The sequence below is a fragment of the Siphateles boraxobius genome, unplaced genomic scaffold (assembly GCF_051911475.1).
Source record: "Siphateles boraxobius isolate OS27281-9 unplaced genomic scaffold, OSU_SipBor_1 65, whole genome shotgun sequence".
NCBI lineage: Eukaryota > Metazoa > Chordata > Actinopteri > Cypriniformes > Leuciscidae > Siphateles > Siphateles boraxobius.
Genome location: NW_027509192.1, coordinates 4,890,803 through 4,913,432, shown reverse-complemented (window position 1 = coordinate 4,913,432; position 22,630 = coordinate 4,890,803). Strand labels below are relative to the sequence as shown.

The window sequence follows — 22,630 nt, the reverse complement described above, 5'->3', positions numbered from 1 at the left end:
GCACACTAGCTAATAGATAACAGCAAGGCTAACATAATCATACTAAAAGCCAAAAAACTTTAAATAGCAACTATTTGAGGGAACAGCCATTTGGGTGTCCGGAACCATTGTGGACATTATTAAGTGAACTTATTTGTTCTATAAATAAATTTGCTATTGATTTGAGGGTAGGCAGGCATAAATTCAGAGGAATAATGTACTGTACAACAATGCTACAATAATAAAACAATGCATTGACATTTACTTCTTACTTTTGATACTTAATTACTTTTAAAAGCAAGTACTTCTGTACCTTTACTTAAGTAAAAATCGTTTTTTACAACTTTTACTTGTAACGGAGTAATTGACCAGTAGTATCTGTACTTTCACTCAAGGAAGGAAGTTGTGTACTTTGTCAACCTCTGATTATGAGTAAAATACTTAAGTAGGCCTTCTGTTACTTCAATACATAGGGCTATTTGGATTTTGTAGGCCCTAAGACTTTTACTCCCGTGCAATTGGTAACTTGTAACTTATCTGTACTTTTACTGAAGTATGGTTTTCAGGTAAACTACACCTCTGAAACTGAGTGTTGTTATTTATCCCATGTTGCATAAATACAAGTCTTTCTGATGCAGTTCTTCTGAGCAAACCTGAACATATCGTCTTGGAAAACAAACAATCTGGAGTGACTATCAGAGATCCTTTACTTAAACTTCCATATCTCACTACTAACCAAATTATACCGTTGATTATGTTAAATTTCATACAAGCGTCTTTTCTTGACTCTGTATACAGTATAACCTAATCACATCAACCTAATCAACTTGGAGTCAGACCAGTTTGGTAAAAATTAACGTCTAAATTATTTGTCTGTATGCCAAAGGGCAAGAGCAGCATAATAACTAAAAGTGCATATTTTTTCTAAGCAAAAGTTATTGTTAATGCAATCAATTGTAGTTTTCAATTGAAAATACTGCTGTGAAAGACTGGACGTGGCCACACTCTCTAATGTGCAGCTGGAGTACTAAATTAGACAAACAAAAACCACAAGATGTCTATTAGGGGGCATTTACATATGGTCACTGATATCAACATGCCGGTTACACACTTCCAGGGCTGCATGGCAGTGAAGAGAAACACTGTGTGTATGTGACAGATAAATTAAGCGCTAATTTTAATGTTCAGCCTCCTATTGCACCTCATTTGATGCGTTAATACCACTCTCAAAAAATAAAGGTTCTTTATAAATAAAGAACCATAAAGAGCCTATAACATCCATGGAAATGTGGGGCGAAAAACGTTTTTACAATATTTAAATATAATATAAAATAATTCTTAAAAATAATATAAAAGTGGTTCTTTTAAGAACTGTTCATTGAAATGTTCTTTGGAGAACCAAAAATAGTTCTTCTATGGCATTGCTACAAAAAAACTTTTTTGGAAACTTTATTTTTAAAAGTGTAAAGCCCGAATTTTCCTCATGACATTTTGACAAAAAGACTCCTTTGAATCACATTACCTTGTCTTGCACTTATATTTCATCCTGTCCCTATAGCTAAACACAATGTGACATCCAAGCAGAGCGTATCTTTGGTTCCATCAGAAACACAGCAAGCATTTATGCTCAGCAGAGGTGAGAAACTGACAGCTGTGTAGAACCACAATATAAGTGACAATAATGTTAAATGGTGCAAAAGGAGGAAATTCTCTGCCAGTTAATAGACTCTAAAATAAACTTATTTTTTCTAAAATAAAAAGGTTTATGGTACCTACTAGGTTGGTTTCCCTAGAGACAAATCTGAACACAAAGAACAAACGTGTGACAAGGATAGAAAATTTGTTTGTTTTTGCTCATTTTCTAACCATGACTAAAAGACTAATGCTGGCTTGAAAATATAACTGAATTCAGGCATATACTGGATCTGAATCACTATACAGGTAGTCTTCTTCAGATAAGAAAAGAAAGTCCACCACAAATCTGATAAGTGTAATAAGTATGAGTCAGTTGTGGTCATCAGGACATCATGCCATAATGAGTCAAATCATGGTTTTCTTTGATGAGATCTCATAATAGACCTGAGGGACAAAGAGAGTGTAATTATGGCTGTGAAACATAGGCCTACTTATTTAGGACAAAGTCAACACTCAGTTCTTGTCGAATATGGGAAAATTAGTCTGAAATTGATATGCTGCTCACACTAGGAGAGGCTAATCACTCATCTGAGCTAATCGCTAATCTGAGCAGCTAATCACTCAGGCTAGTTCATTTAAAACAGTTGATTTACAAATCTTTGTAAATAAATAAATAAATATTGATTTTACTTTATTTTTAATAGAGCTTCTAATAAAATCGTGATGCGATGATGCTATTGACCAATCAAAAACAAGTATTCCAGTAAATTACAATATGATTAAATAAATGTCTTTATGTTTTAGGAAGGAGTTTAAGTGTTATCAAACGTTGCAATCTTCCCAAAAAGATGGATAACAAATTTGTTAACTTTTTAACTTAGTCTGATAGGTTTAGTTGACTTGCGTGAGAATGTCGCGTTCGATTGTGGTGGTAAGGTATTAAAGGTAACCATGGCAACACTAGTCCAATGATTTTGAATTATGTTCCGGGATCATTATTCAAATTAGTGATTTGTGTTTTGTCCCTCAGCAGTAACACGGAACAGACATGCAACAGAAGACGGACTTGAAAAAGCAAGAGGCTAACGTTAGTGACTGAGTTTGATTTATTCTAAACACAGTAACTAAATTATGACTATTAGGTTTGTTTCTCTTCTGATGTCTTCGTTTGAATTTGAGGTGAACGTAAGGAGTAGCTGAAATCAGGAAATGATAGGAATCTTTTTTAAACTATAACTTACATACATATTACACTATAACTATAACGTTAAGTTAAGCCTTTTAAAAGTTTCAGTAAATACATAACTTAAGTTAGATTTCAAAAGCTTTCAAAGTTTCTGAATACGTCGATTATTCATGAAAACTCTTATATTTACGCATCTCAATATAACAAAATGTTCTAAGTCTTTTAAAAAAATTATTATCTCTTGACGTTTAGCTGCGTCAGTTTGTGGTGGTGGTGATGGTGGGGGGTTGGGTGCCTGAAATGCCTTTAAAAATAATCGTGAACCCCCTGAAAGTCCGTTATAATTCACACAATACCCGAAAACTATACTGATGACAATTAGAATGATATTAAAATGTCTGTCTCATAGGTCTTCGAGACATCTTCGGCCATGGACAAAGTCAAGTCCGGCTGTCACTGCCGTTCTCGAGCAGTTTTCAGATTACTCATTAGTATGCATGGAACGACGAACCTAAATTTAAACCAGGAACAGCTTGCAAGGTAGACTTCTTTTTCCTCTTTATATAAGTTTCATTGATGTAACCGCTATACTGCTGAATATGTGCTAATGATATTGGGTAACACTTTATTTTAGTGTCCTTGTTACATGTTACATGTACTTACCACAGTAATAACAGTAGGATTATGCATAATTACATGCAACTAAATCATAATCCTACACTATCCCTATAGTAAGTACATTTAGTTAAATAATATTACTGCTCAGTGCTTAAATAGGCCTATATAATTACACTGTAACAAATGGCACCTTGAAATAAAGTGTAACCTAATTATTGTACAGGATCTAATGATTGTATTCGTTTAATCTCAAATGTAAGCAATTTATTCCAGTGTTCTTCTAAATTACAATAAGAAACCATAGCCCTACACAGTTGCATTAACTGGTTTCCTTAGAAGAAAGAAGATGATTTGTGTGCACTCTGTTCCATATCATTAAGGGCCTCATCACCAACAGCTTCCTCCGTCATCCATTCAATTGGTCAGGGATATCATCAGAAGAAATGCCATGCAGACACTCCAGAACGTGGCTCTCAAGAAACTGAGAAGCAGATGGAGGAGACCGTCATACAGACTCAAACCAAACACACGGAAATAGGCAGTAAAGAATCTGAGAGTCCTTTCCAACAGAAGGAACAAAGCCTTTTGAGAAGAGCAATCAGACTTCTATTCATCTTGTTCATTATTTTGGGAGTAATTGTTATTTTCGTGATTGCCAGCCAGTATGTTTACTTGGAAGCAGGACGTATCACAAGGTCATGGGATCTTGACAAATGCAAGAATGGCTTTGTGAAACTGCGCTTTGTTGGAATGTACAATCCACCCATATGAACAAATGAACCCATATTGACTTCAGCTCTCAATAAAGCATTTCAAAATGGCCTCTTGTGGTTTGAATAGTGGGGAATAGTGAACATTGAGAGTGATGTGAGCAGATGTAGAGGACGTTATATTTTAGTGAATTTCTTGGACACCATAAATGTCACAGTTTTAAGTCTGTCCTGAATGTCCTATAAAGAGCACATTCGTGGCTTTTCAGAGATACCAAATGTTTAGAGGACAACATCTTCTTGTTTATTTAAAATAACACATTCATTTAGTGATCAAATTTAGCACTCATATGAAAATATGATAATATTTTGTAATTATCATTTAAATCTGACAACTTTTCAAAATAGTTTGTCATAAATCAACATCTCAGGAAAATTGTATGGGGTTTCTTATCAAAATAGGACTTTCTATTACAAAACAGGGCGAAACAAATTTCATACATGTCCACTAGAGGACATCAGGACTTAAATCATGATTATTAGGAATATGAGAATGTGTGAATATGGAAGGGAATTATATATCAATATTCCTATGAAATATTGGATATTATTATGAAAATGTTGTCTATTATTTCTCCCATTATTACATTTGGGTTTTCTTAAAAAATACATTAATGTGCAAATTGGACACAGTGTATAGATACATTGTATTACATGGGACTACATATATATGGCCCACATATTGCATAAAGTAAAATGGTACACCTTAAAGAAATGCAGTCTTACATGTTTAAGTACAATCAACTTAAAGTCATTTCAAATTAAATTACATTAAACTGACTGAGTTGAATCTTGTATGACTTAAAATAAGTTAAGCAATTTTCAACTTTTTTTATGAGATAAAGCAATGTTATCTCGTGTTGTCATAACTTATTGATCATATTTTTTACAGTGTGTAGCAATTCAATTCATTCTCATTTAAAAATGTATGGAACAAATGCATGAATACAAAGGTTGCATTTCTAAAACCTTAACACTTTAGATTTTAAAAAAAGATTTTATCATCTCAAGATCATTATTAGTCATTGACCCATAGGCTATATAAAATGTACTAATTTATTGGTCAGCAAAAACGTAATTTGTGAAGCAAAATAATATTTCTGTTATCGTAAAATGTGTGAAGCTATGCTGAGCTGGGAATGTCAAACTAGATAAATGTCTAAAATCCATAATATCACTATAGTGGTGGTTGTTGAGTGGCTAAAACCGTGACTTATAACCCACAATAATCAAAAAGACGTTAATCAAATGATCTCATGGACATCGATTGGTAACTTGCTCTGTCGTCAATGATGAAGAGGCTATCTTTCCCCTTTTGACGTAAATACGTCAGAGGTGAGACATTCCCGTTCAATAAAAGCCTCCGATTCCAGGAGGATCAGAGCACCACGAGCAAGGAAGAAGCAGGAATTATTTTACCAGTGTTTTTACTCTCCAAAGAACCAACTGATACTCAGGGTAAGTTCTCGATCTCCCTAATTCTCCATGTTTTCCTTTTGCATGTTATAACGCATCAATAATGCTGTTTCAGATGAACAGGTGTATCGCTGGAGTTTGTGCGTCTCTTATTGTATGTGCTTTTCTTTCGGAAACACTCGGAATGGTGATTGCGGTAAGAGTAACTTTGATTCAAAAATATTCATTTTATTGTTTAATACTGTGTTTTAATGTAAATTCAATTGAAATTCGCTGAAAAGTTGAAAACTGTTATGATTTCGAAAAGATCCTCGGGGAAAACTGTTATAGGGCAGACCGGGGCAAGTTGTCACATTTTTGACTTTCATTCATGACTTTTTTTTTTAAGTCAGTTCTGTTTAAACACATGCCTTAGAAAGTCTTCGCTATTAAAAAGAAACATTTCCACTGTTGTTGTGTGAGAGAAAAAAAAAGACTGCAAGTTGACCTTTTGTGACAACATAGGCTACTCCTACACGGACAAGTTGAAATAACGGGACATATGGCATTGGGTTTTCTGCAAAATAACAGCATAAACGTAAATGTAACGTCAAGTGGCAAACAATCGTTTTGGACAAATAAATAATGTAATTAAAATACACTTGTTTTGAAAACAGTAAAAAATCGGCATTTTTAAGCTAGAAATAAAAAAATTATATGATCAAAAAGTTATGACAACATATATTTTTACATTGCTTTAACTCGTCAAAATAATATAAGCAATTTTCAACCTTTTTTAATAAGTTATACAAGATTGAAATCAGTTTAGTGTAATTTAAGTGGAAATGACAAGTATACAAGTTGATCGTACCTGAAAATGTAAGTTATAGCAAATGTATTTATTTATTTATTTTTACAGTGTGTGATATTTCTATGATTATAGTTTGGATGACGGATAAAAAAATATATTATTAAGGACTTTGAACCTACAAACTATTGCTTGAGAAAACAATTATTTGTGTAATTGGGGTTTGATATTTAAATGTGTTTATATAAATGTATTTATATATTCTATAAAACAGGCAAAAGAGAAGAGAGGATGGACCCTCAACAGTGCTGGGTATCTCCTCGGTCCTCGTGAGTTCTCCAACACATCTTTTTTTGTCTGCCTTCTCTCTTTACCTTTGTTTATGAAATACAGTTGCGTGATTTATGTGGTCACCCGTGATTTTGCCAAGTAAGACATGTAAGTAAGACATTCTGGAACAACATTACTCTCTGAAAATGTAGTCTAAACCCTATCCCAACCCATAACTTATCCTTAAAATCAGAGAGAATGATCCTGCATGGTTGTAAGACTAAACTTGACATAAACTGTTGTCCCTCAAACCTAAGCTGTTTTGATGTATACATTATTTTTCCTTATTTGCTTTACTTTTGCTTGGAGGTCTACTTTTTTAAACCCGTTTTGTTTCCTGTTCGCTCTCTTTGATGAAATGTGTTGGGGTGCACTGATGTTGAGCTGATGTTGTGTAGGTCAGTTACAGAAGCTCCCTGTGTTTCAGGTCGTATTGATCATCTTATACAGATTAAGGATTCTCCCAGTACAAGGGGGAGTGAAGATCTGCTTGGTCAATGTAAGATTGCTCCTGCAGGTTGTTGAAGTCAGATGAGGAATTGCTCTGTGATGTTTTGCTCTTTGTGCTATTTGCGGTTTTGCATCGCTGGTTATGGTTCCATTCATGAATCAAAAAAAGATCTTTTCATCTAAACTGGAAAGATGGATTTGTCATGCTTTGAAACGATTGCTGGGATGCTGTTTGGTATATATTATTAAGATACATATTTTATGTGAGGTATGTGTATAAATGCATGAAGCATTCTTCTTCATGAACTTTGTAAATACTGTCAAACTGCTAGTCTTAAATGAAATAGTAACCCTTTTTTTAAATAAGCAATAATCTTTTCTAAATTTTCTTGCATTAATAGTGACTATTAAGGGATATTTAACTCTTTCTTTTGCTTTTCCACTCTTGCTGTGAGCTTCTGCTGTCATTCTTGCTCTTTTAGCATTTGCTGGCGTTGTGAAAATGAAGTACACTTTAGCATACTTTTATTACAGAAATAATATACTTTAAAAGTACATACTTAAGTGTGAACTGAATCGTATGTTTTCAGACACTTGATTGCATGTTATTTGCAATTAAATTAATATGTGTTATAGTTAAATAGCCTACTTATGAGTGCTTTTAGTGCTTAAGTACATCTTTATATGTATTTGTCTGTTAAAATATGGTTAAAGTTTACTAACAAGTATTCATGGTAAACTAAAATATACTAAAACATGTTATGTATTTAAACATATTTCTAATTACTTTTAAAATGTATTAAATGATTAACACACTACAGTTCAAATTATAATCAAGTACATTACTTTAGTGTGTTTCAACACACCAAATAAGTGTACTTCTATAAAGCACAACAGAAATGATTGAAATATGATAAATGTACAACTTTTAATTTTTATATTATTATTACAAAGTGCACTTTTTAAACAGTCGTCATTATGGACTCTATTTAAGTACACTTAAGTGGCCTTTTATTTAGTTAATATTATATTACATGCAAGTAGAGTAATGTATACTTTTCAATACAATTAAGTGCACTTCTTTTTCACAAGGGTGTGAGTGTGTGCTTCGCATTGCAACAAAAAGCAATTCCATGACTCAAGTCCTGCAGGTTGCTCTACTCAATCTGTCCCAAAAAACAACAAAAACAACAACAACAACAACAGCAACAACAAAAAAGATATTCCTTGGATAATGGCTTGTCACATTAGGAACATATGTGTGCCACAGGCAGGTCTATGAATATCAGCCGGGGCGTCAGGGTCTGGTGGCTCGGGTTCTCAGCGGGTTGTTCTAATGATCAATGTGATTATGTGTGGTTGTGCTTTGTGATCAGATGCCATAGACAGCCACAGGAGTCTAAGTGACAAGCACGGGCTGGCGGGGAAGAGAGAAATGCCCATAGAAGAAGATTACAAGACAGGTGAGAAACATGCACCGCCAGTGTGGAAGCCCTGTGTTAGCTGAATCAGTTTCTGTAGTGTTTATTAGAGTCTTTAAAGGCTGGGCAGTGTATTTAACAATCCATTTAGATGTTCATTAACGTTTAATAATGTACTTTCACAGATGTTGTAGCAAGGCTTTGTAATTAAAAGAATAAATGATAACGACCCTTATAAAATCTTGAAAAAACTGTTTCTGGTCTTTAGGAGCTCTGAGGATATCAGATGAGGAGGTTGTCCATACCATCATAGACTTTCTTTCATATCTCAGATTAAAAGGTAAGTGCAATTGTTTTTTGTGTGTGTTTTTTTCAGACAGTTCACTAGGATTTACATTTTATGTGCTGATTTTGGTGGAAAGGGTTTTGCATAATAAACAGCACTGATAGTATACATAAATTATTGCAGGAACTATAGCTTTAAATAAGATATAATTTGTATAAAATTATATCTTAATAATATATATATGCTTGTGAGTGTGCGTGTATATATACATACACATATATAAATAAATGTAATACACATATATAAACAAAAACTTATGTTAGATGCGATTAATCGATCTGACAGCACTAATATATACATAGTGTATATATATACTAAATATATATATATATACTACAATTCAGAAGTTTAGGGTTAGTAAGTTTTTTTTTTTTAAAGAAATCAATACTTTTGTTTAGCAAGGATGCATTAAATTGATCAATTGTCAGAAAAGACATTTCTAATGTTATAAAAGATTTCTCGTTCAAATAAATGCTGTTCTCTTGAACTTTCTGTGCAGTTCTGAATAACATCTCTGAAAAGAAAAAACGGTTCACTAAATATATCTTGACTGCAATGAAGTCAGTTGTTCTAATTTTCCCATTTTTACTTACTTCATCCTTCAGAAATTGGGGGTCTTGACAGTCTGCCTTCCTCTTTCACATCAGAGGAGATAAGCCAACCCTAATTTGGACTGAATTCAGCATTTACACACCCTGACCTCCACCGCACTCGTCTCTCCGAGGCTCTATTAATGTTCGACGTCTTCTCCAGCGCACTGTTCTCAACATGTCAATTTTACCACGTAACTTTAATCTGTCAGAATCACTGATGTAGAGATGGATTCAAAAAATAAAACTCATAAATGGCATTCGACTCAACTTATTTTCTGTCTAATATTTTATTTTTATATTCATAGAAAAGGCAAAAAACCATGACAGACTATTTCAGACAGGTAGCAAAAACCTTTTTTTCATTTTATAAAAATGTGTACTTCTTGGTTGGGACACACAGGTGGAAGCATGAATAATTCATCCCGCAGGTCTTAAGCTCCTCAGTGGTCATCTGGCACTCGGACAATGTGACACAATATGGAGATCACCAGGGTAAGTTTTCTCCAGTGTAGTCCACATATCCACCGTGATGTTTCTCCGTGAATCCAGAAATGACAGACAACACGGATAATATGCTTTCCTCTGGACTCAAAGGTGCCTGTAAATGGCAAGTAAATTAAAAAATGAGTTCAAATTAGTAGTCCTAAGGGGGGGACACAATTCTCATAATTTAATGACAAGCTTGCGATTTGATTCCGATTGTCAAGTCCTATTAAATTTGATTGGAAATATATCAGGTGCAGTACATATCAATTCTTCAAGGAAAAATCTAAACAACTGATTTGTATACATTCATTTAAATTGCACATAAGGCAGTTTTTATAATAATGTTGTTCTGAAATACAAACATTCAACCAGTCGCAGTAATAAATATATGTAATATAGTGCATACATTTTGCAAAATGCTCATTTCTAGTTCATTTAACTACGTAACTTTGGTAATTGAATGGCTTTGAGAATGTGTATTTTGAACAAAATGTGCAACTGCTTTTTAGTTTTAAGTTGTGGCTTCTGTTACATAGGGACTACTAAACAGACATTTAGAAGTTTATTTTAAACGGCAATGTATTGAAAATCAAAATAAAGCTCTGTAAACACTTTTTTTTAAAAACACTATCCCATCGGGGAATCAAAAGTTCTACACACGCTTGCGGTCTTGAAGGCTCCACTTGAACACTTGGGCCAAATACAGGAAATACGCCATTTAAGTGGTCAAGTGCAAAGACAGTATTTGGACAGGCCCTTTGTTGATTAATAGTGCAGTGATGATGTTAAACCCCGGAAGACTAATTCAACGCTGGTTTCTGTGCTGCTCACACATCCAAAGCACGCTCGCAGAAAGACGCCTCGCACATAGTGACCAAATACTGAAAACGGTTCTCTTTAAGATCTTCTTGCACTTGAATGGACAAATACACACAAAATTGTCAAAATACCCTCGTAAACAGTCAGTTTTTTCTTAAGTCAACTTAAACAGGTGAGAAAGAAAACACAGGTGTCACATTATATTGAATCCACGCATTTGGTCTTAAAGTGACAGCAGCCTAATATTCCAGCTGCAGTCTGTGTAATTAATGCTAATCAAACAACAAGACACAAAAAGAAAATTCACTCGCTGCTCTTGACTTAACTTTTGGAACGTATATTTCATTTATAAAATGGAGTATTATCTTACATTAGATTACAGTTTCTATTCCTGAATCTCAAAATGGTTTAATTCATTTGTATCTTTGTTCAGTTGTATTTATGTGTGCTACTGCTAATTTGTTTATTTGTTCTCATTTAATTACTGAGTGTTTACTTGCCTTTAATAATGCTTGAAATGTATGCGAGTTAGGCTAGTTGTTTTTGCTATTGTATTTTTAAACCATAGACAAACGTTCCTCGTGTAAGTGTTCTTTAGCCTGTTGATTTTTGATCATGGTATTCGGTTGCAACGAAATGTTTGGCAAAAAGACTAAGAATATATGTGAATGATATCTACATTTTTTTTTAACTTTATTGGAATCGAGAAGCAGAATCGCTAAAATTCAAACAATAACCAATCCTAGTCTGTGGTAAACATAAGTTGACAATACTTGGACATTTTGTTCTACAACAAAAATTACACAGTCACAGCCCAACCATTCTTATGTAGTTATTTATTAGAAACATATGTTTTTTTTTAATTATCATCAAAATTGGTGTTTTTTTATATGGGTGTGAGTAAATTATGTTGTAGAAGCAAACATGCATGTGCACACACACGCACGCACATACACGCACACACATAACATTATAAAAAAAACATAGGAAAATCAAGAACCGAGATCAGTTGATTACAATGAGAATCATTTTTAAAAAAAAAAAAAAAAAAAAAAAAAACACAGCCCTAAAAATTTATTAATTTTATCAACTGAAAAACATATCCATACTCACCATTGGTCCGCCCATATCAGTGCGCACCCAACCAGGGTGAAGGGCGACGCACAAGATCCCGTCAGCTTCCAGATCAATAGCCAAACACCTTGTAACCATATTCAAGGCACTCTATATTTAATAAATAAATAAAAGTTAAGTATGCAAGTTCATAATATGACAGCAACTGAATCATTTTCCCCACAAAGCAAATAACAGGTGTTTTACCTTAGATGCCCTGTAAGCATAACTCTTGAAGCTCGCTCCTTCGCCCCAGTTGAGCTGGCAGGATCCCAGGAGAGATGACACATTGATCACTGCGGCTCTGTGGATTCCCATGTTACTGCCTTCAGCAGCCGCCCTTCTCAACAAGGGCAGGAAAGCCTGGAAAAGACCATAGGGAATTCAATAAAGAGGAGCAGGAAGTTTCTACAAAAAACTATCATTGCACTCATTTGTAAAAAGTATTAGCATTAGATTAAAGTTGCCAGTGTTTGGTTGTTAAATTGGTCCAGCCTTATTACCTTGGTCACAAAAAGAGGAGCCACTGAGTTACTCTCAAAGGTTTTCATCATGGCATCTCGTGTGACTGTGTTCAGTTCAGAGGTGATGTTAATCGCCGCGTTATTAATTAAGCAATTCAAGCCATCGGCACCCACAATGGATTCCACTGCCTGCGCCGCTGCGTCCACACTGGTGTCACTGGTGACATCTGATAGAAAAAACAACCGGTTTGATCCAATTCGTTCAAAACAATGGACCACACAAAATAAACATATAGCAGATGAAAAAGTACACAGAAGCATAACTAGAAAATTTTTATTCTCAGTGGAACTTTCCATTGATGTTATTGTTAACTAAAACTATTTTTTTTAAATAGCTTTCAGTAATTGAAATAAAGCTGAACTAAAATAATTATAAATATTAGATAATTTTTTAACGAAAATTATATATTTTTTTTTATTGGCAACTAACTGAATTAAGTTCAAGTTGAAGGACCTAAACCAAAACTGAAATAAAATTACTACCAACAAACATTACAAATTATAAAAGCACATACAAACATAAAAACTAATTAAAATATTAAGAAATAATATAATAGTCTATTAATAATACAAAAATAACGAAGCTGGATCCAGCTACTTATTCGTGTGTTACTTAACGCGTAAGCCTCCCCTTTTAAAAACCCTAATATGTCCATGATTCCTAGAACGGTTTGAATCCTTGTCATTGGTCTCCACCTACCGGACATATATAGGAATTGCACTCCACTAGTAATATTTTGGGCGAATTCCGGAAGTAGGCATCCTAATTTATAATGAAGTGTGTTCCCTTTCTGCTTTGTAAAACTTGGTAAAAAAAAAAACCGTTTACATTTCTTGCAACTTATTTAAACTTCATTTGACACTCATGACGTCCTCAAACAAAACCAAACCACTTGAACTATTCCGTTTACGCAAGCTCGAACTTTCCCTCGTCTAGCTTTAAAACGATTGGACACGTAACGTTAACAGTAACTCACCTAGAGGCAGAACATGAACGCCTGGATTAGACTTGGCAAGCTCTTGTAGTTCCTGATAATGGCAGCAAACATAATTGTTCGTTAAGCAACTTGTTATTGTGCATATGCGCTGTCTGTCCAGCACTGTGATAGCTTACCTCTGCAGCCGCTGGATTCCGGGCGGTTGCAATGATCTTTTTGGGTCTTTCCGGGGTAGCGAGCAGCTGTCTGACCATTTGCAGTCCGAGCCCTCTGCTCGCCCCCGTGATCAGCACCGAGTGACACTTCGTGAAATTGATCATCATCTTCGAAATGTCGCGAGCACCCCACGCGCACTCTCTCTTTAAAGGGTTTCACAACTTATGTCAAACTGGAGGCGGGGTTAGTTTCATAAGTGTCCTACCTCCAAACATTTAACCAGATTTAGTGAATTAATGCATTAGAAATTACGGGAAAAGATGATGCCGCTAAATTCAAACAACTCGCTTCACCAATGAATATATTATGATTAATTTACTAATGTACTTAAAAGTTTCATATAATACAAATATCATTAAATCACCTACATTTACTGTTTACCTAGCCGATTACAAAATAAAAAAAATATATAATTATGTAAAAAAAACAGACGCGCGCGACCTCTCGCGGTTTTTTACTGTTAATGCGCGTGAGCTCAATGAGCGTATCACCTTCGAGCTATTTTACAGTATCTGTTACTTCGAAAACATTTTTTAAAAAGTCGTATATAGTCTTATATAAGTAATTTTTGTTATTTTAAACGGTCAAAAATCCATACGTACTTATTTATCTGGTAAGTGTCTCGTAATGGTTGTACATTTTATAATTTATCAGTATCTTGAGGTAACGTTAACGCAGATGAAGTGATTGACGTTAACGTTAGCTAAATCGCTAGCCTAACGTTAACAAGTTTAATTCAAAGTAAATAAACTAATTTAACAAACATCTAATTAACAATACTTGGTTATCTGTGTATATTTTATACTAGAGTCGAACAGTTGTAGTTATGCCTTACACAACTGAAATATGTTGCCAATGAAATAGTTTACAGAAGAGTAACTTAACGTTAACTTAACTAGAATATATATATATATATATATATATATATATATATATATATATATATATATATATATATTTACTTTTCATTACATATTCAGGACCAGTGCTGCTATTGTTAACTATAACTAATTTGTTATCAGTATAATTGAAATAAAAATATTAGATGAAACTATTAAAACTTAATTTAAAAAGAAAAGTTGAAGTAATACATAAAAAAGGGAAATGTTTAAAATATCAAATAAAATGACAAAAGTACATAACAAAGTTACTAAAATTAAAATTAAAACGAAAACTGTTTTATAAAATTGTAATACAAAATCTAGATATGCTTCTCTCTTTTATGTCTGTGTGACTCCAGCGGCATCTACATTAGAATTATAATATCAGGAGAATGAATGAGTTGGAGGGGCAAGAGTACAGCTACAGAAGAGACTTATCCGACGGGTCTCTGGTCCCCTTACACCACCACACCCATGAAAGTCCTAGAATGGCAAATCTCTTCAGTCATGTGATGCATTCAGGACCGGGATACTCCAGGATGGAAGAATCCCTGCGGGAGGACGACTACACCACCTACAGGATTCTTCATCCGCTAACATGTGATCCTTTGCCTCCAGTAGCCCACTTTGGCTCGGCGTCCTATTCTGAATACTTACTGGCTCCGTCAAGCCATTATCAGCATGCACTAGGCCAAACATACAGCTCCATTAGAAGCCCATGGCCATCCCAGGAGGCTTTTCATTATGGCATGTCATCAGTGAGTGTGCACAAATTGAAGTATTTATTATGTGGAATCTCATTTTATGGTAACTGAACGCCTTAAGCATTTCCAGTTAGTAGGTTATGTCTCTAACTCATTAAATAAGCAAAACTTGTCTAATTTGTTTATCTCACAGGCAGAGATCTGTCGAGCTGTCAATACTATCAGCTCTGATGGTGCAGATGATTACAGTATGGAGGGTTATTCTACACACCAAGGATTCAGACATGTTAATGTAATGTGCCGTCTGAAGATGTTTGTGTGTATGTGTATGTGAAGCATGCGCTTGGTTCAAATGGAGTTAATGGACTGTACATATATACTTTTACAGAGAAATCAGCCACATGCTCTTCTTGTGTCCCCTCATGACCAGCACAAGATGGGGGAGAAGCTTCCAGTTCAGACGTCCAATATGTGTCAGGTATTAGCTCTCTCAAATGCTCTCTTACAAATATTTGTAATTGCTGTAATTGGCAGGTTTTATGGGGCTTATGAACATGAAGTGTGTATTTAAAAGAAAAAGAAAAAAAATTCAAATAATTTCCCAAATCCTAGTTAGGATTTCTGAATCCTGTGATTATGTGAGTAATGATGCTGAAAATTCAGCTTTGCATGACAGGAATAAATTACATTTGAAAATATATTAAAAAAAGAAAATATTAGGGTTTATACGGTATCAAATAAATGCAGCCTTGGTGAGCATAAGAGACTTATTTAAAAATTAAAAGACTGACCCCAAACTTTAATTCTAATGCAGGGTTGTTGCCCAAATTATTTATTACTCTTGTTACAAACATTATAATAATAATGTGTATATTTTTTTTCGTTATTCTCCAAAGTAGATTTTACACAAAAAAAGAAAGAATAATTATTTATTATTTATTTTATTATTAATAATAAAATATTTGCCATTTATTAGTGTTTTTTTAATTACATAGCTGCATTTAAATTACTCCACTTAATTTATCTGTTCTTTTGAGTGTGAAGGGCAGATTATGGCAATAAACTGGAGGTCTTTGATAAATAAAAATGAAGCCATTTGAAAAGTCTTGAAACAGGCCATCTTCTCTGAGATGTTACAGCCCGTGCAGGTTGTGTGTGATGTGAACGGTGGAGGGCAGGTCGTCGTGTTGAACCATTGCAGTCCTGATCAGATTCCTCACTCTCTGATGACGGATCTCAACACAGAGTCTCTGTCTAAGCTGTCAGTCCAGAGCTGCTCTACTGAGGACCAATTACTTCATGGAAAAGGTGAACTTCAAATTTAATTGATTTAAAGGGGTCATGCTTTTTTTTAATCATTTATATTTTCCCTTGAGGTCTATGTATAATGCTCATACAAGTTTTTTTTGTGCCAAAACTATAAAGCCATAATTTAGTTTCATGCCCATTTTCCACACTCTCCATGCTCTTTGGAGTCGAACAGGCTTTTTTTGTTGCTGTGACTTTCAGTCTTCTATTTTAAATAATCCCTTTGCATGTCAAATGAATAACAGCATTTACTGTTTTCTGTTTTCTAATGCTGACATCCTTCTGACTTCAAGCATTTTTAAAGCTAAAGGAATTTTTATTTCTTATCAGATGTTTTTGGGGTTCACAGTAATGGACACAAATGCATGGAATTTTTATTTTAAAATATACTACAAGTTTAGCGGTTTTATGTACTGTTGAAATATTTGAATGTCCTGTCCAGCGTCAGATGCCAGACATTCAGAGCAGAATGTGTTCACTGGAATGCCTCAGACCCACAAGACATCTGCAGGTGTGACGTTCAACCTCACGCCAGGACCTTATGCTTCACAGGTAGAGTTGAAGACAAACATCATTTTCAGCCAGTGTCATTTGAAACCTGGAGTAGATGTGTCATATAACACATAAATATGTATAGGCCTATACATACATAATGAGTAATTGTTTGTCACACTTTACCTAAAAATTAAAAGAAAATTCTATTTTGCTTAAACAAAGTTAAAACAATCTTTAACACTATTAATATATTTTCTCGTTGTGACATTAATACACTAATGAAAATCAACCTGCTTAAATTAAAATCAACTTAAATTAAATTTTCTATCATGCTTCTATGATGTATACATCCACTGTACTTTACAATTTAATTAACTATTAGTTTTTCCCATTAAATTAATATATATTTTTTGTATTTTAGAAATGGGAATTTGCAGAATTTTCATGAAAATAATGCCTCAAATCTTAATTGTCCTAAATTTACATAATTTTATTTATGAAAAATTCTTTTGATTTTGGGGTAAAATATGACCAGGACATTTCTTCTTAGGTTTCCCTGTATGTATGTGCGTGTTGTATGGTTGTATTTGTCTAAATACAAAATAAATAAATGTGCAAGAATATATATATATATATATATATATATATATATATATATATATATATATATATATATATATATATAATTAAATTTAATTTAAAAGGAATTACATTTAAAAAAAATTGTTTTACTTTTTTTAGCTGCATCAGACGCTTTGCCGTACTGCGACTGTAGAACAGGAAGAGGAGGGTCACACTAAAGGAAGTGGACGGTACAAGTGTTATTTCTGTGAAACCTTAAATCTCATGTTTATTCCTGAAAACTGACCTATCACTGTTATAAAACACTTTCAACTGTGGCATAACAGTTCTTTGTTTATTAGTGTGAAGTGGGAAAAATCAAAGAGGCCCTGCAACTGTACAAAATCTCAGTGTCTGAAACTGTAAGTATTTTCATGTTGTATTTTTTTTAGCTTCTTATTTGGTCAAATGTGACCTCAACTGATTCTTGGTTGTATTACCCAACAGCGTCTTTATTTAACACAATGATCTGTTTTGTACTTGCTTTGGTCATGATGACTAATGCTTCTGTACAAAAATAACCTACTATGTAAAATCAACTCCAAATTACCAAATCATTTCTCTGACAGTTATTGTGAATGTTTTGCGAACGGAGAGGTCTGCAACAACTGCAAATGTGTAAACTGCTACAATAATACTGAGCATGATGTAGAGAGATCCCAGGCTATAAAGGTGAACCACAGCAATAACCTCTTAACACATACCAACTCTAATGTGTTTCTTTGGTTAGATGCCACTGATAAACTCATTATATTTTGCATTTTTATTGCTCCTAAGACCTGTCTGGAGAGGAATCCAGGGGCTTTTCGGCCTAAGATTGGCAGTAGGAAGCAGGGGAATGTAAAGGGACGTCACACAAAAGGCTGCAACTGCAAGCGTTCAGGCTGCCTGAAGAACTACTGTGAGTGTTACGAGGTAAGCTGGGATGTTTTGGCTGATATCTTTTGGTATCATTCAGTAGTGTGATTCTTTTAAAGCCACTCTACACTGCAATTCCACACAGGCCAAAATCATGTGCACATCCACCTGTAAGTGTGTGGGCTGCCGAAACTATGAGGAAAGCCCTTCGAAGAAGAGATCAGACCGAGACAGGCCTGACTCTAGCATCTACTACCCGACCAGGTACATATGAGTCCATTATAATACTGAACTGTAAAAACAGTACAATAATAACACATTTTTCTATTCAGTGTTTCATGGGAGAAGAAACAAAAAGAAAGAAATTGTAGCCTTGTATTTTCAAAAATGAGCAGACTCGATGTATATATATATATATACATGCACACTACACTGACTAGACATACACTGGCTACTGTAATAGGTACACCTTGCTTGTTCCATGCTGGACCCCTTTTGCCTTTAGAACTGCTTTAATTCTTCATGGCATAGATTCCACAAGGTACTGGAAACATTCCTCAGAGATTTTGGTCCATATTGACATGATAACATCACACAGTTGCTGTAGATTTGTCGGCTGCACATCCATGATGTGAATCCTCCGTTTCACCACATCCCGAAAGTGCTCTTTTGGATTGAGATCTGGTGACTGTGGAGGCCATTAGAGTGTAGTGAATTAATTTTCATGTTCAAGAAACCAGTTTGAGATTATTGGACATTTTGTGACATGGTGTGTTATCCTGCTGGAAGTAGCCATCAGAAGATGATGCACTGTAGTCATAAAGGCATGGACATGGTCAGCAACAATACTCAAATGTTTAAACGATGCTCAGTTGGTACTAAGGGACCCAATTGTGGCAAGAAAATACCCCCCACACCATTACACCACCAGCAGCCTGAACCGCTGATACAAGGCAGGATGGATCCATGCTTTCATGCGGTTTACGCCAAATTCTGACCCTACCATCTGAACGTCTCAGCAGAAATCGAGACTCATCAGACCAGGCAATGTTTTTCCAATCTTTTATTGTCCAATTTTGGTGATCCCGTTTGAATTGTAGCCTCAGTATCCTGTTCTTAGCTGACAGGAGAGGCGCCGGTGTGTAGCTCATCTTCTTCAAGGTCTTCTTCACGACATGTTGTGCGTTCAGAGATGCTCTTCTGTAGATATCGGTTGTAACAAGTGGTTATTCGAGTTACTGTTACTGTTAGCTTCAATCAGTCTGGCTATTCTCCTCTGACCTCTGGCATCAACAAAGCATTTTCACCCACAGAACTGCCACTCACTGGATAATTTCTCTTTTTCGGACCACTCTCTGTAAACCCTAGTGATGGCAGAGCGTGAAAATGGCTGAGTTTCAGAAATACTCAGTCACTTTAATCACCTTTCTTGAGTTGCTGCCAAGTGATTGGCTGATTAGAAATATGCATTAACAAGCAGTTGAACAGGTGTACCTAATAAAGTGGCAGGTCAGTGAATGTGTATATCCTATATATATATATATATACAGTACACATACATTTATGGCATCACTGTAAAGTAGTCCAACGAGACTGAGATTAAAGGCTGCTGCTTCTGTCGTGCTTTGTTGGTTGTTTTTCAAAAGGTAGTAAATGAGAGCAGTAGGGTTTTGTTATTCCTTCAGTCACCGAGGGTGTCTCTGTTGATAGGTGTCCTCTGGCGTGCATCACGCCCGATGTAGTGGAAGCCACATGCGGCTGTCTCCTCGCCCATGCTGAAGAGGCCGAGAAGGAAGGGTACATTTCAGCTCACGCTGAGAGAATGATTTTAGAGGAGTTCGGCCAGTGCCTGACGCAGATCGTCCGATCGATATTCAAATCCACCAACGTGCAATTCAGTGTGTAGCTCGGGAACAAACGCTCAGTGTTGTGATCGATCCAGATGTGATTTAAAATGGTAACCAACAAGTGTTTCTGTTTTTGTTTCCTTTAAATGTTAAGAGATGCTTTGAAACTCACATCCTCATGACTTTAATAGCATATTTTATTTATTTATATTTATTTATTTATTTATTTATTTAAATACAAATGCCGTAATTTAAAAATTATTATAAAAATGACTATTATTTATATATTCTTTCCAATTATTTCTTTATTTCTATTCATTCCCACCATATCACACCTGCTTGATTTTAATTGAACATTTTATTTATACTTAAACTTGCATGTTAATTAAAATATTTTACTATTGTTTATATATTATTTTCAATTTAGTTACTTCTATCCATTCCCACCACTTCATGTTCTTGTGATTTCATTTTCATTCATTTTATATATATTGAACTATATTATTTAAACAGTATTTACATTTTTATAAAAACAAAATGTAAATTATTATTTGTATTTATTTCCATTTATTCCCACCATTACCTTATATCATCTAAAGAAAGAAAAAAACACTTGCTTTTAAACCATTTTACCAGAAGCAATTTTTACATGTTTCTCCACGTTACTTGTTGCTTGTTCTGGAATGTTTTTTGCTGTTCTGAAATTGTATCTGGCTTCTCATGTCAGGGAATTTCTGTCAGGTTGTATGAGCAGTCATTTCCGTGCATTAAAAATGTTATGTTGCATTTTCATTTTGTCATTTGCAGTTGTGTTTATGTAATGGAGCTGTCACAGTGTTTATGCATCAGTGACTAAATTGACTGACATCCTGATGTTTTTTTAAAACTTGTTTATTTTCTCATTTTTAATCTTAACACCTTCCCGAATCTGCCAGGCTTATACTCACTTTGATTAATAAAAAGGTCAATTTTAAGTCACCTTTCACGCAAAGCAACTCATTCAAGCCATTTCGGATTTAAGGCTGAGACACTCTTAAGTGTTTTTCTCATGTGCAGTATTTTAGAGACACAGCTTTAAGGAAAACCTCACCGTATTGATTTTCATTATAGGAGACACTCCTGACGTCAAGCTTTTGTGCAGTTTAATGTAGAAAGCGTTCCTATGATAGGACAAGGTGCAAGCAAGTGATGTCTCTCGCAGGGGGTTGTATCGAACCTTGGGTCCTGTTGTTAAAGAAGGACATAAATAGAGGAGTAGGGAACTGCACCGTTCAGATTTGTTTAGTTCTTCTCATCAAAAACAATTCCTGATCCAACAAAAATGGTAAATATGCATACAGGTATTTTTTACATGCATACATTAGACAATGTTTAATGTTTCATTTGTTTTCCCTATAGATATCAAGAATGTGGATTTTATGGACATGCACAGTTGTGATATTTTTACTGGTGAGAGATTGTCATTGCATTCAAAAGGTATGTTTTTTGAGTTTTTATTATAATTATTTACGCTGTTTCTTTTACTTATTTACTGCAAATGTATTTTAATAGAGCTCGTTATCTAAGAACTGGGGACCACAGTCAATGCTTTATCTAAAGGGAAAACGTGAGTGTTATCTGACCTCTTTAATTCACTTTGAGTAATCAAATTGATTGCTTGCTATCTTAAATGTTTGTTTTAGCTGATGATCTTCCATTTGATATTAAGTATGAATATACATGGCCAGATTTTGATTTGTTGCTGTATTGAATTTCCTGTTTTTCCCCCCAGATGGAAGACGGTTTGTCCCTGACATCGATGACATTATTTCAAATTCAGGGTTGAAAAGCTGGTACACAGTTCTCAAAGGTGTGAATCAATAATTCCTGATTGTTGCAGATATACAGTTGTTGAGTTGTTTAATATTCAATTATCTTGACTATTGTGTTTTCTTCAAGGGTTTCAGAAACTGAAGTCGTTGAATGCAAGAAAACAATCAGGATTGTTCACAACACAGAACTTTGTTGTCCATTAATTGGAGTGAAGGGTCTGTGTACAGTGTGCCATATTTTGTAATGTTTAAGATTCAGAATAAATCTATTTATCTCAAATATGTGGGGGAAGAAATTTGTTTTTCGTCTGCTGTTTAATATAGTTGTGTTGTTTTGACAAACTTTATATTTAGGAAGTGTCACACTTTTTAAGTCCCTTTTTAAGGTTCTGACAGTGAGAGTCATGTTTTATAAATGAAATAAATAACATTCACACTGAAGTTCAATTATATCCCCAGTTGTGGGTATTTTATGCTT

At 34.5% G+C, this 22,630-nt stretch overlaps 3 protein-coding genes and 1 long non-coding RNA gene across 7 annotated transcripts; 3 read left to right on the top strand and 1 right to left on the bottom strand.

Moving 5' to 3' along the window:
* The first annotated feature begins 3,206 nt into the window (after positions 1-3,206).
* On the top strand, positions 3,207-4,239 carry LOC143720413 (uncharacterized). Its single transcript, XR_013196551.1, has 2 exons — positions 3,207-3,340; positions 3,799-4,239. It is a non-coding gene; the product is annotated as an uncharacterized LOC143720413 (long non-coding RNA).
* A 1,299-nt stretch (positions 4,240-5,538) lies between these two features.
* gal (galanin/GMAP prepropeptide) lies at positions 5,539-9,789 on the top strand. Of its 2 annotated transcripts, XM_077210342.1 has the most exons (7): positions 5,539-5,646; positions 5,720-5,800; positions 6,666-6,720; positions 7,149-7,220; positions 8,548-8,634; positions 8,861-8,932; positions 9,544-9,789. In XM_077210342.1, exons 2-7 carry the CDS (start codon positions 5,720-5,722, stop codon positions 9,603-9,605), a joined length of 429 nt encoding a protein of 142 aa, XP_077066457.1. In that variant the 5' UTR covers positions 5,539-5,646; the 3' UTR covers positions 9,606-9,789. The 2 variants fall into 2 exon arrangements, with proteins under 2 accessions (XP_077066457.1, XP_077066458.1); XM_077210343.1 differs by lacking the exon at positions 7,149-7,220.
* A 13-nt stretch (positions 9,790-9,802) lies between these two features.
* On the bottom strand, positions 9,803-13,802 carry LOC143720681 (C-signal). The gene is made up of 6 exons (XM_077210340.1): positions 13,588-13,802; positions 13,451-13,502; positions 12,453-12,640; positions 12,157-12,312; positions 11,950-12,060; positions 9,803-10,129 (listed from the first exon to the last, which is right to left on the bottom strand). Exons 1-6 carry the CDS (start codon positions 13,732-13,734, stop codon positions 10,016-10,018), a joined length of 768 nt encoding a protein of 255 aa, XP_077066455.1. The 5' UTR covers positions 13,735-13,802; the 3' UTR covers positions 9,803-10,015.
* Positions 13,803-14,113: 311 nt separating this feature from the next.
* On the top strand, positions 14,114-21,133 carry tesmin (testis expressed metallothionein like protein). Of its 3 annotated transcripts, none has more exons than XM_077210339.1 (12): positions 14,114-14,240; positions 14,868-15,266; positions 15,406-15,504; positions 15,601-15,690; positions 16,361-16,520; positions 16,963-17,072; positions 17,757-17,827; positions 17,939-17,998; positions 18,206-18,308; positions 18,414-18,551; positions 18,640-18,758; positions 20,205-21,133. In XM_077210339.1, exons 2-12 carry the CDS (start codon positions 14,901-14,903, stop codon positions 20,398-20,400), a joined length of 1,512 nt encoding a protein of 503 aa, XP_077066454.1. In that variant the 5' UTR covers positions 14,114-14,240; positions 14,868-14,900; the 3' UTR covers positions 20,401-21,133. The 3 variants fall into 3 exon arrangements, with proteins under 3 accessions (XP_077066454.1, XP_077066453.1, XP_077066452.1); XM_077210338.1 differs by having other exon boundaries at positions 16,352-16,520; XM_077210337.1 differs by having other exon boundaries at positions 16,343-16,520.
* Positions 21,134-22,630: the final 1,497 nt, after the last annotated feature.

Bases quoted from the DNA above. Each gene is read 5' to 3' on its own strand.
- gal (XM_077210342.1), top strand. From the start codon at position 5,720: ATGAACAGGTGTATCGCTGGAGTTTGTGCGTCTCTTATTGTATGTGCT. The intron at 5,801-6,665 runs GTAAGAGTAACT...TCTATAAAACAG, and splicing joins CACTCGGAATGGTGATTGCG to GCAAAAGAGAAGAGAGGATG. The intron at 7,221-8,547 runs GTAAGATTGCTC...CTTTGTGATCAG, and splicing joins TGAAGATCTGCTTGGTCAAT to ATGCCATAGACAGCCACAGG.
- LOC143720681 (XM_077210340.1), bottom strand. From the start codon at position 13,734: ATGATGATCAATTTCACGAAGTGTCACTCGGTGCTGATCACGGGGGCG. The intron at 12,313-12,452 runs GTAATAAGGCTG...GGTCTTTTCCAG, and splicing joins CTCCTCTTTTTGTGACCAAG to GCTTTCCTGCCCTTGTTGAG. The intron at 12,061-12,156 runs GTAAAACACCTG...TATTAAATATAG, and splicing joins ATGCTTACAGGGCATCTAAG to AGTGCCTTGAATATGGTTAC.
- tesmin (XM_077210337.1), top strand. From the start codon at position 14,901: ATGAATGAGTTGGAGGGGCAAGAGTACAGCTACAGAAGAGACTTATCC. The intron at 17,073-17,756 runs GTAGAGTTGAAG...TACTTTTTTTAG, and splicing joins CAGGACCTTATGCTTCACAG to CTGCATCAGACGCTTTGCCG. The intron at 17,999-18,205 runs GTAAGTATTTTC...TTTCTCTGACAG, and splicing joins AAATCTCAGTGTCTGAAACT to TTATTGTGAATGTTTTGCGA.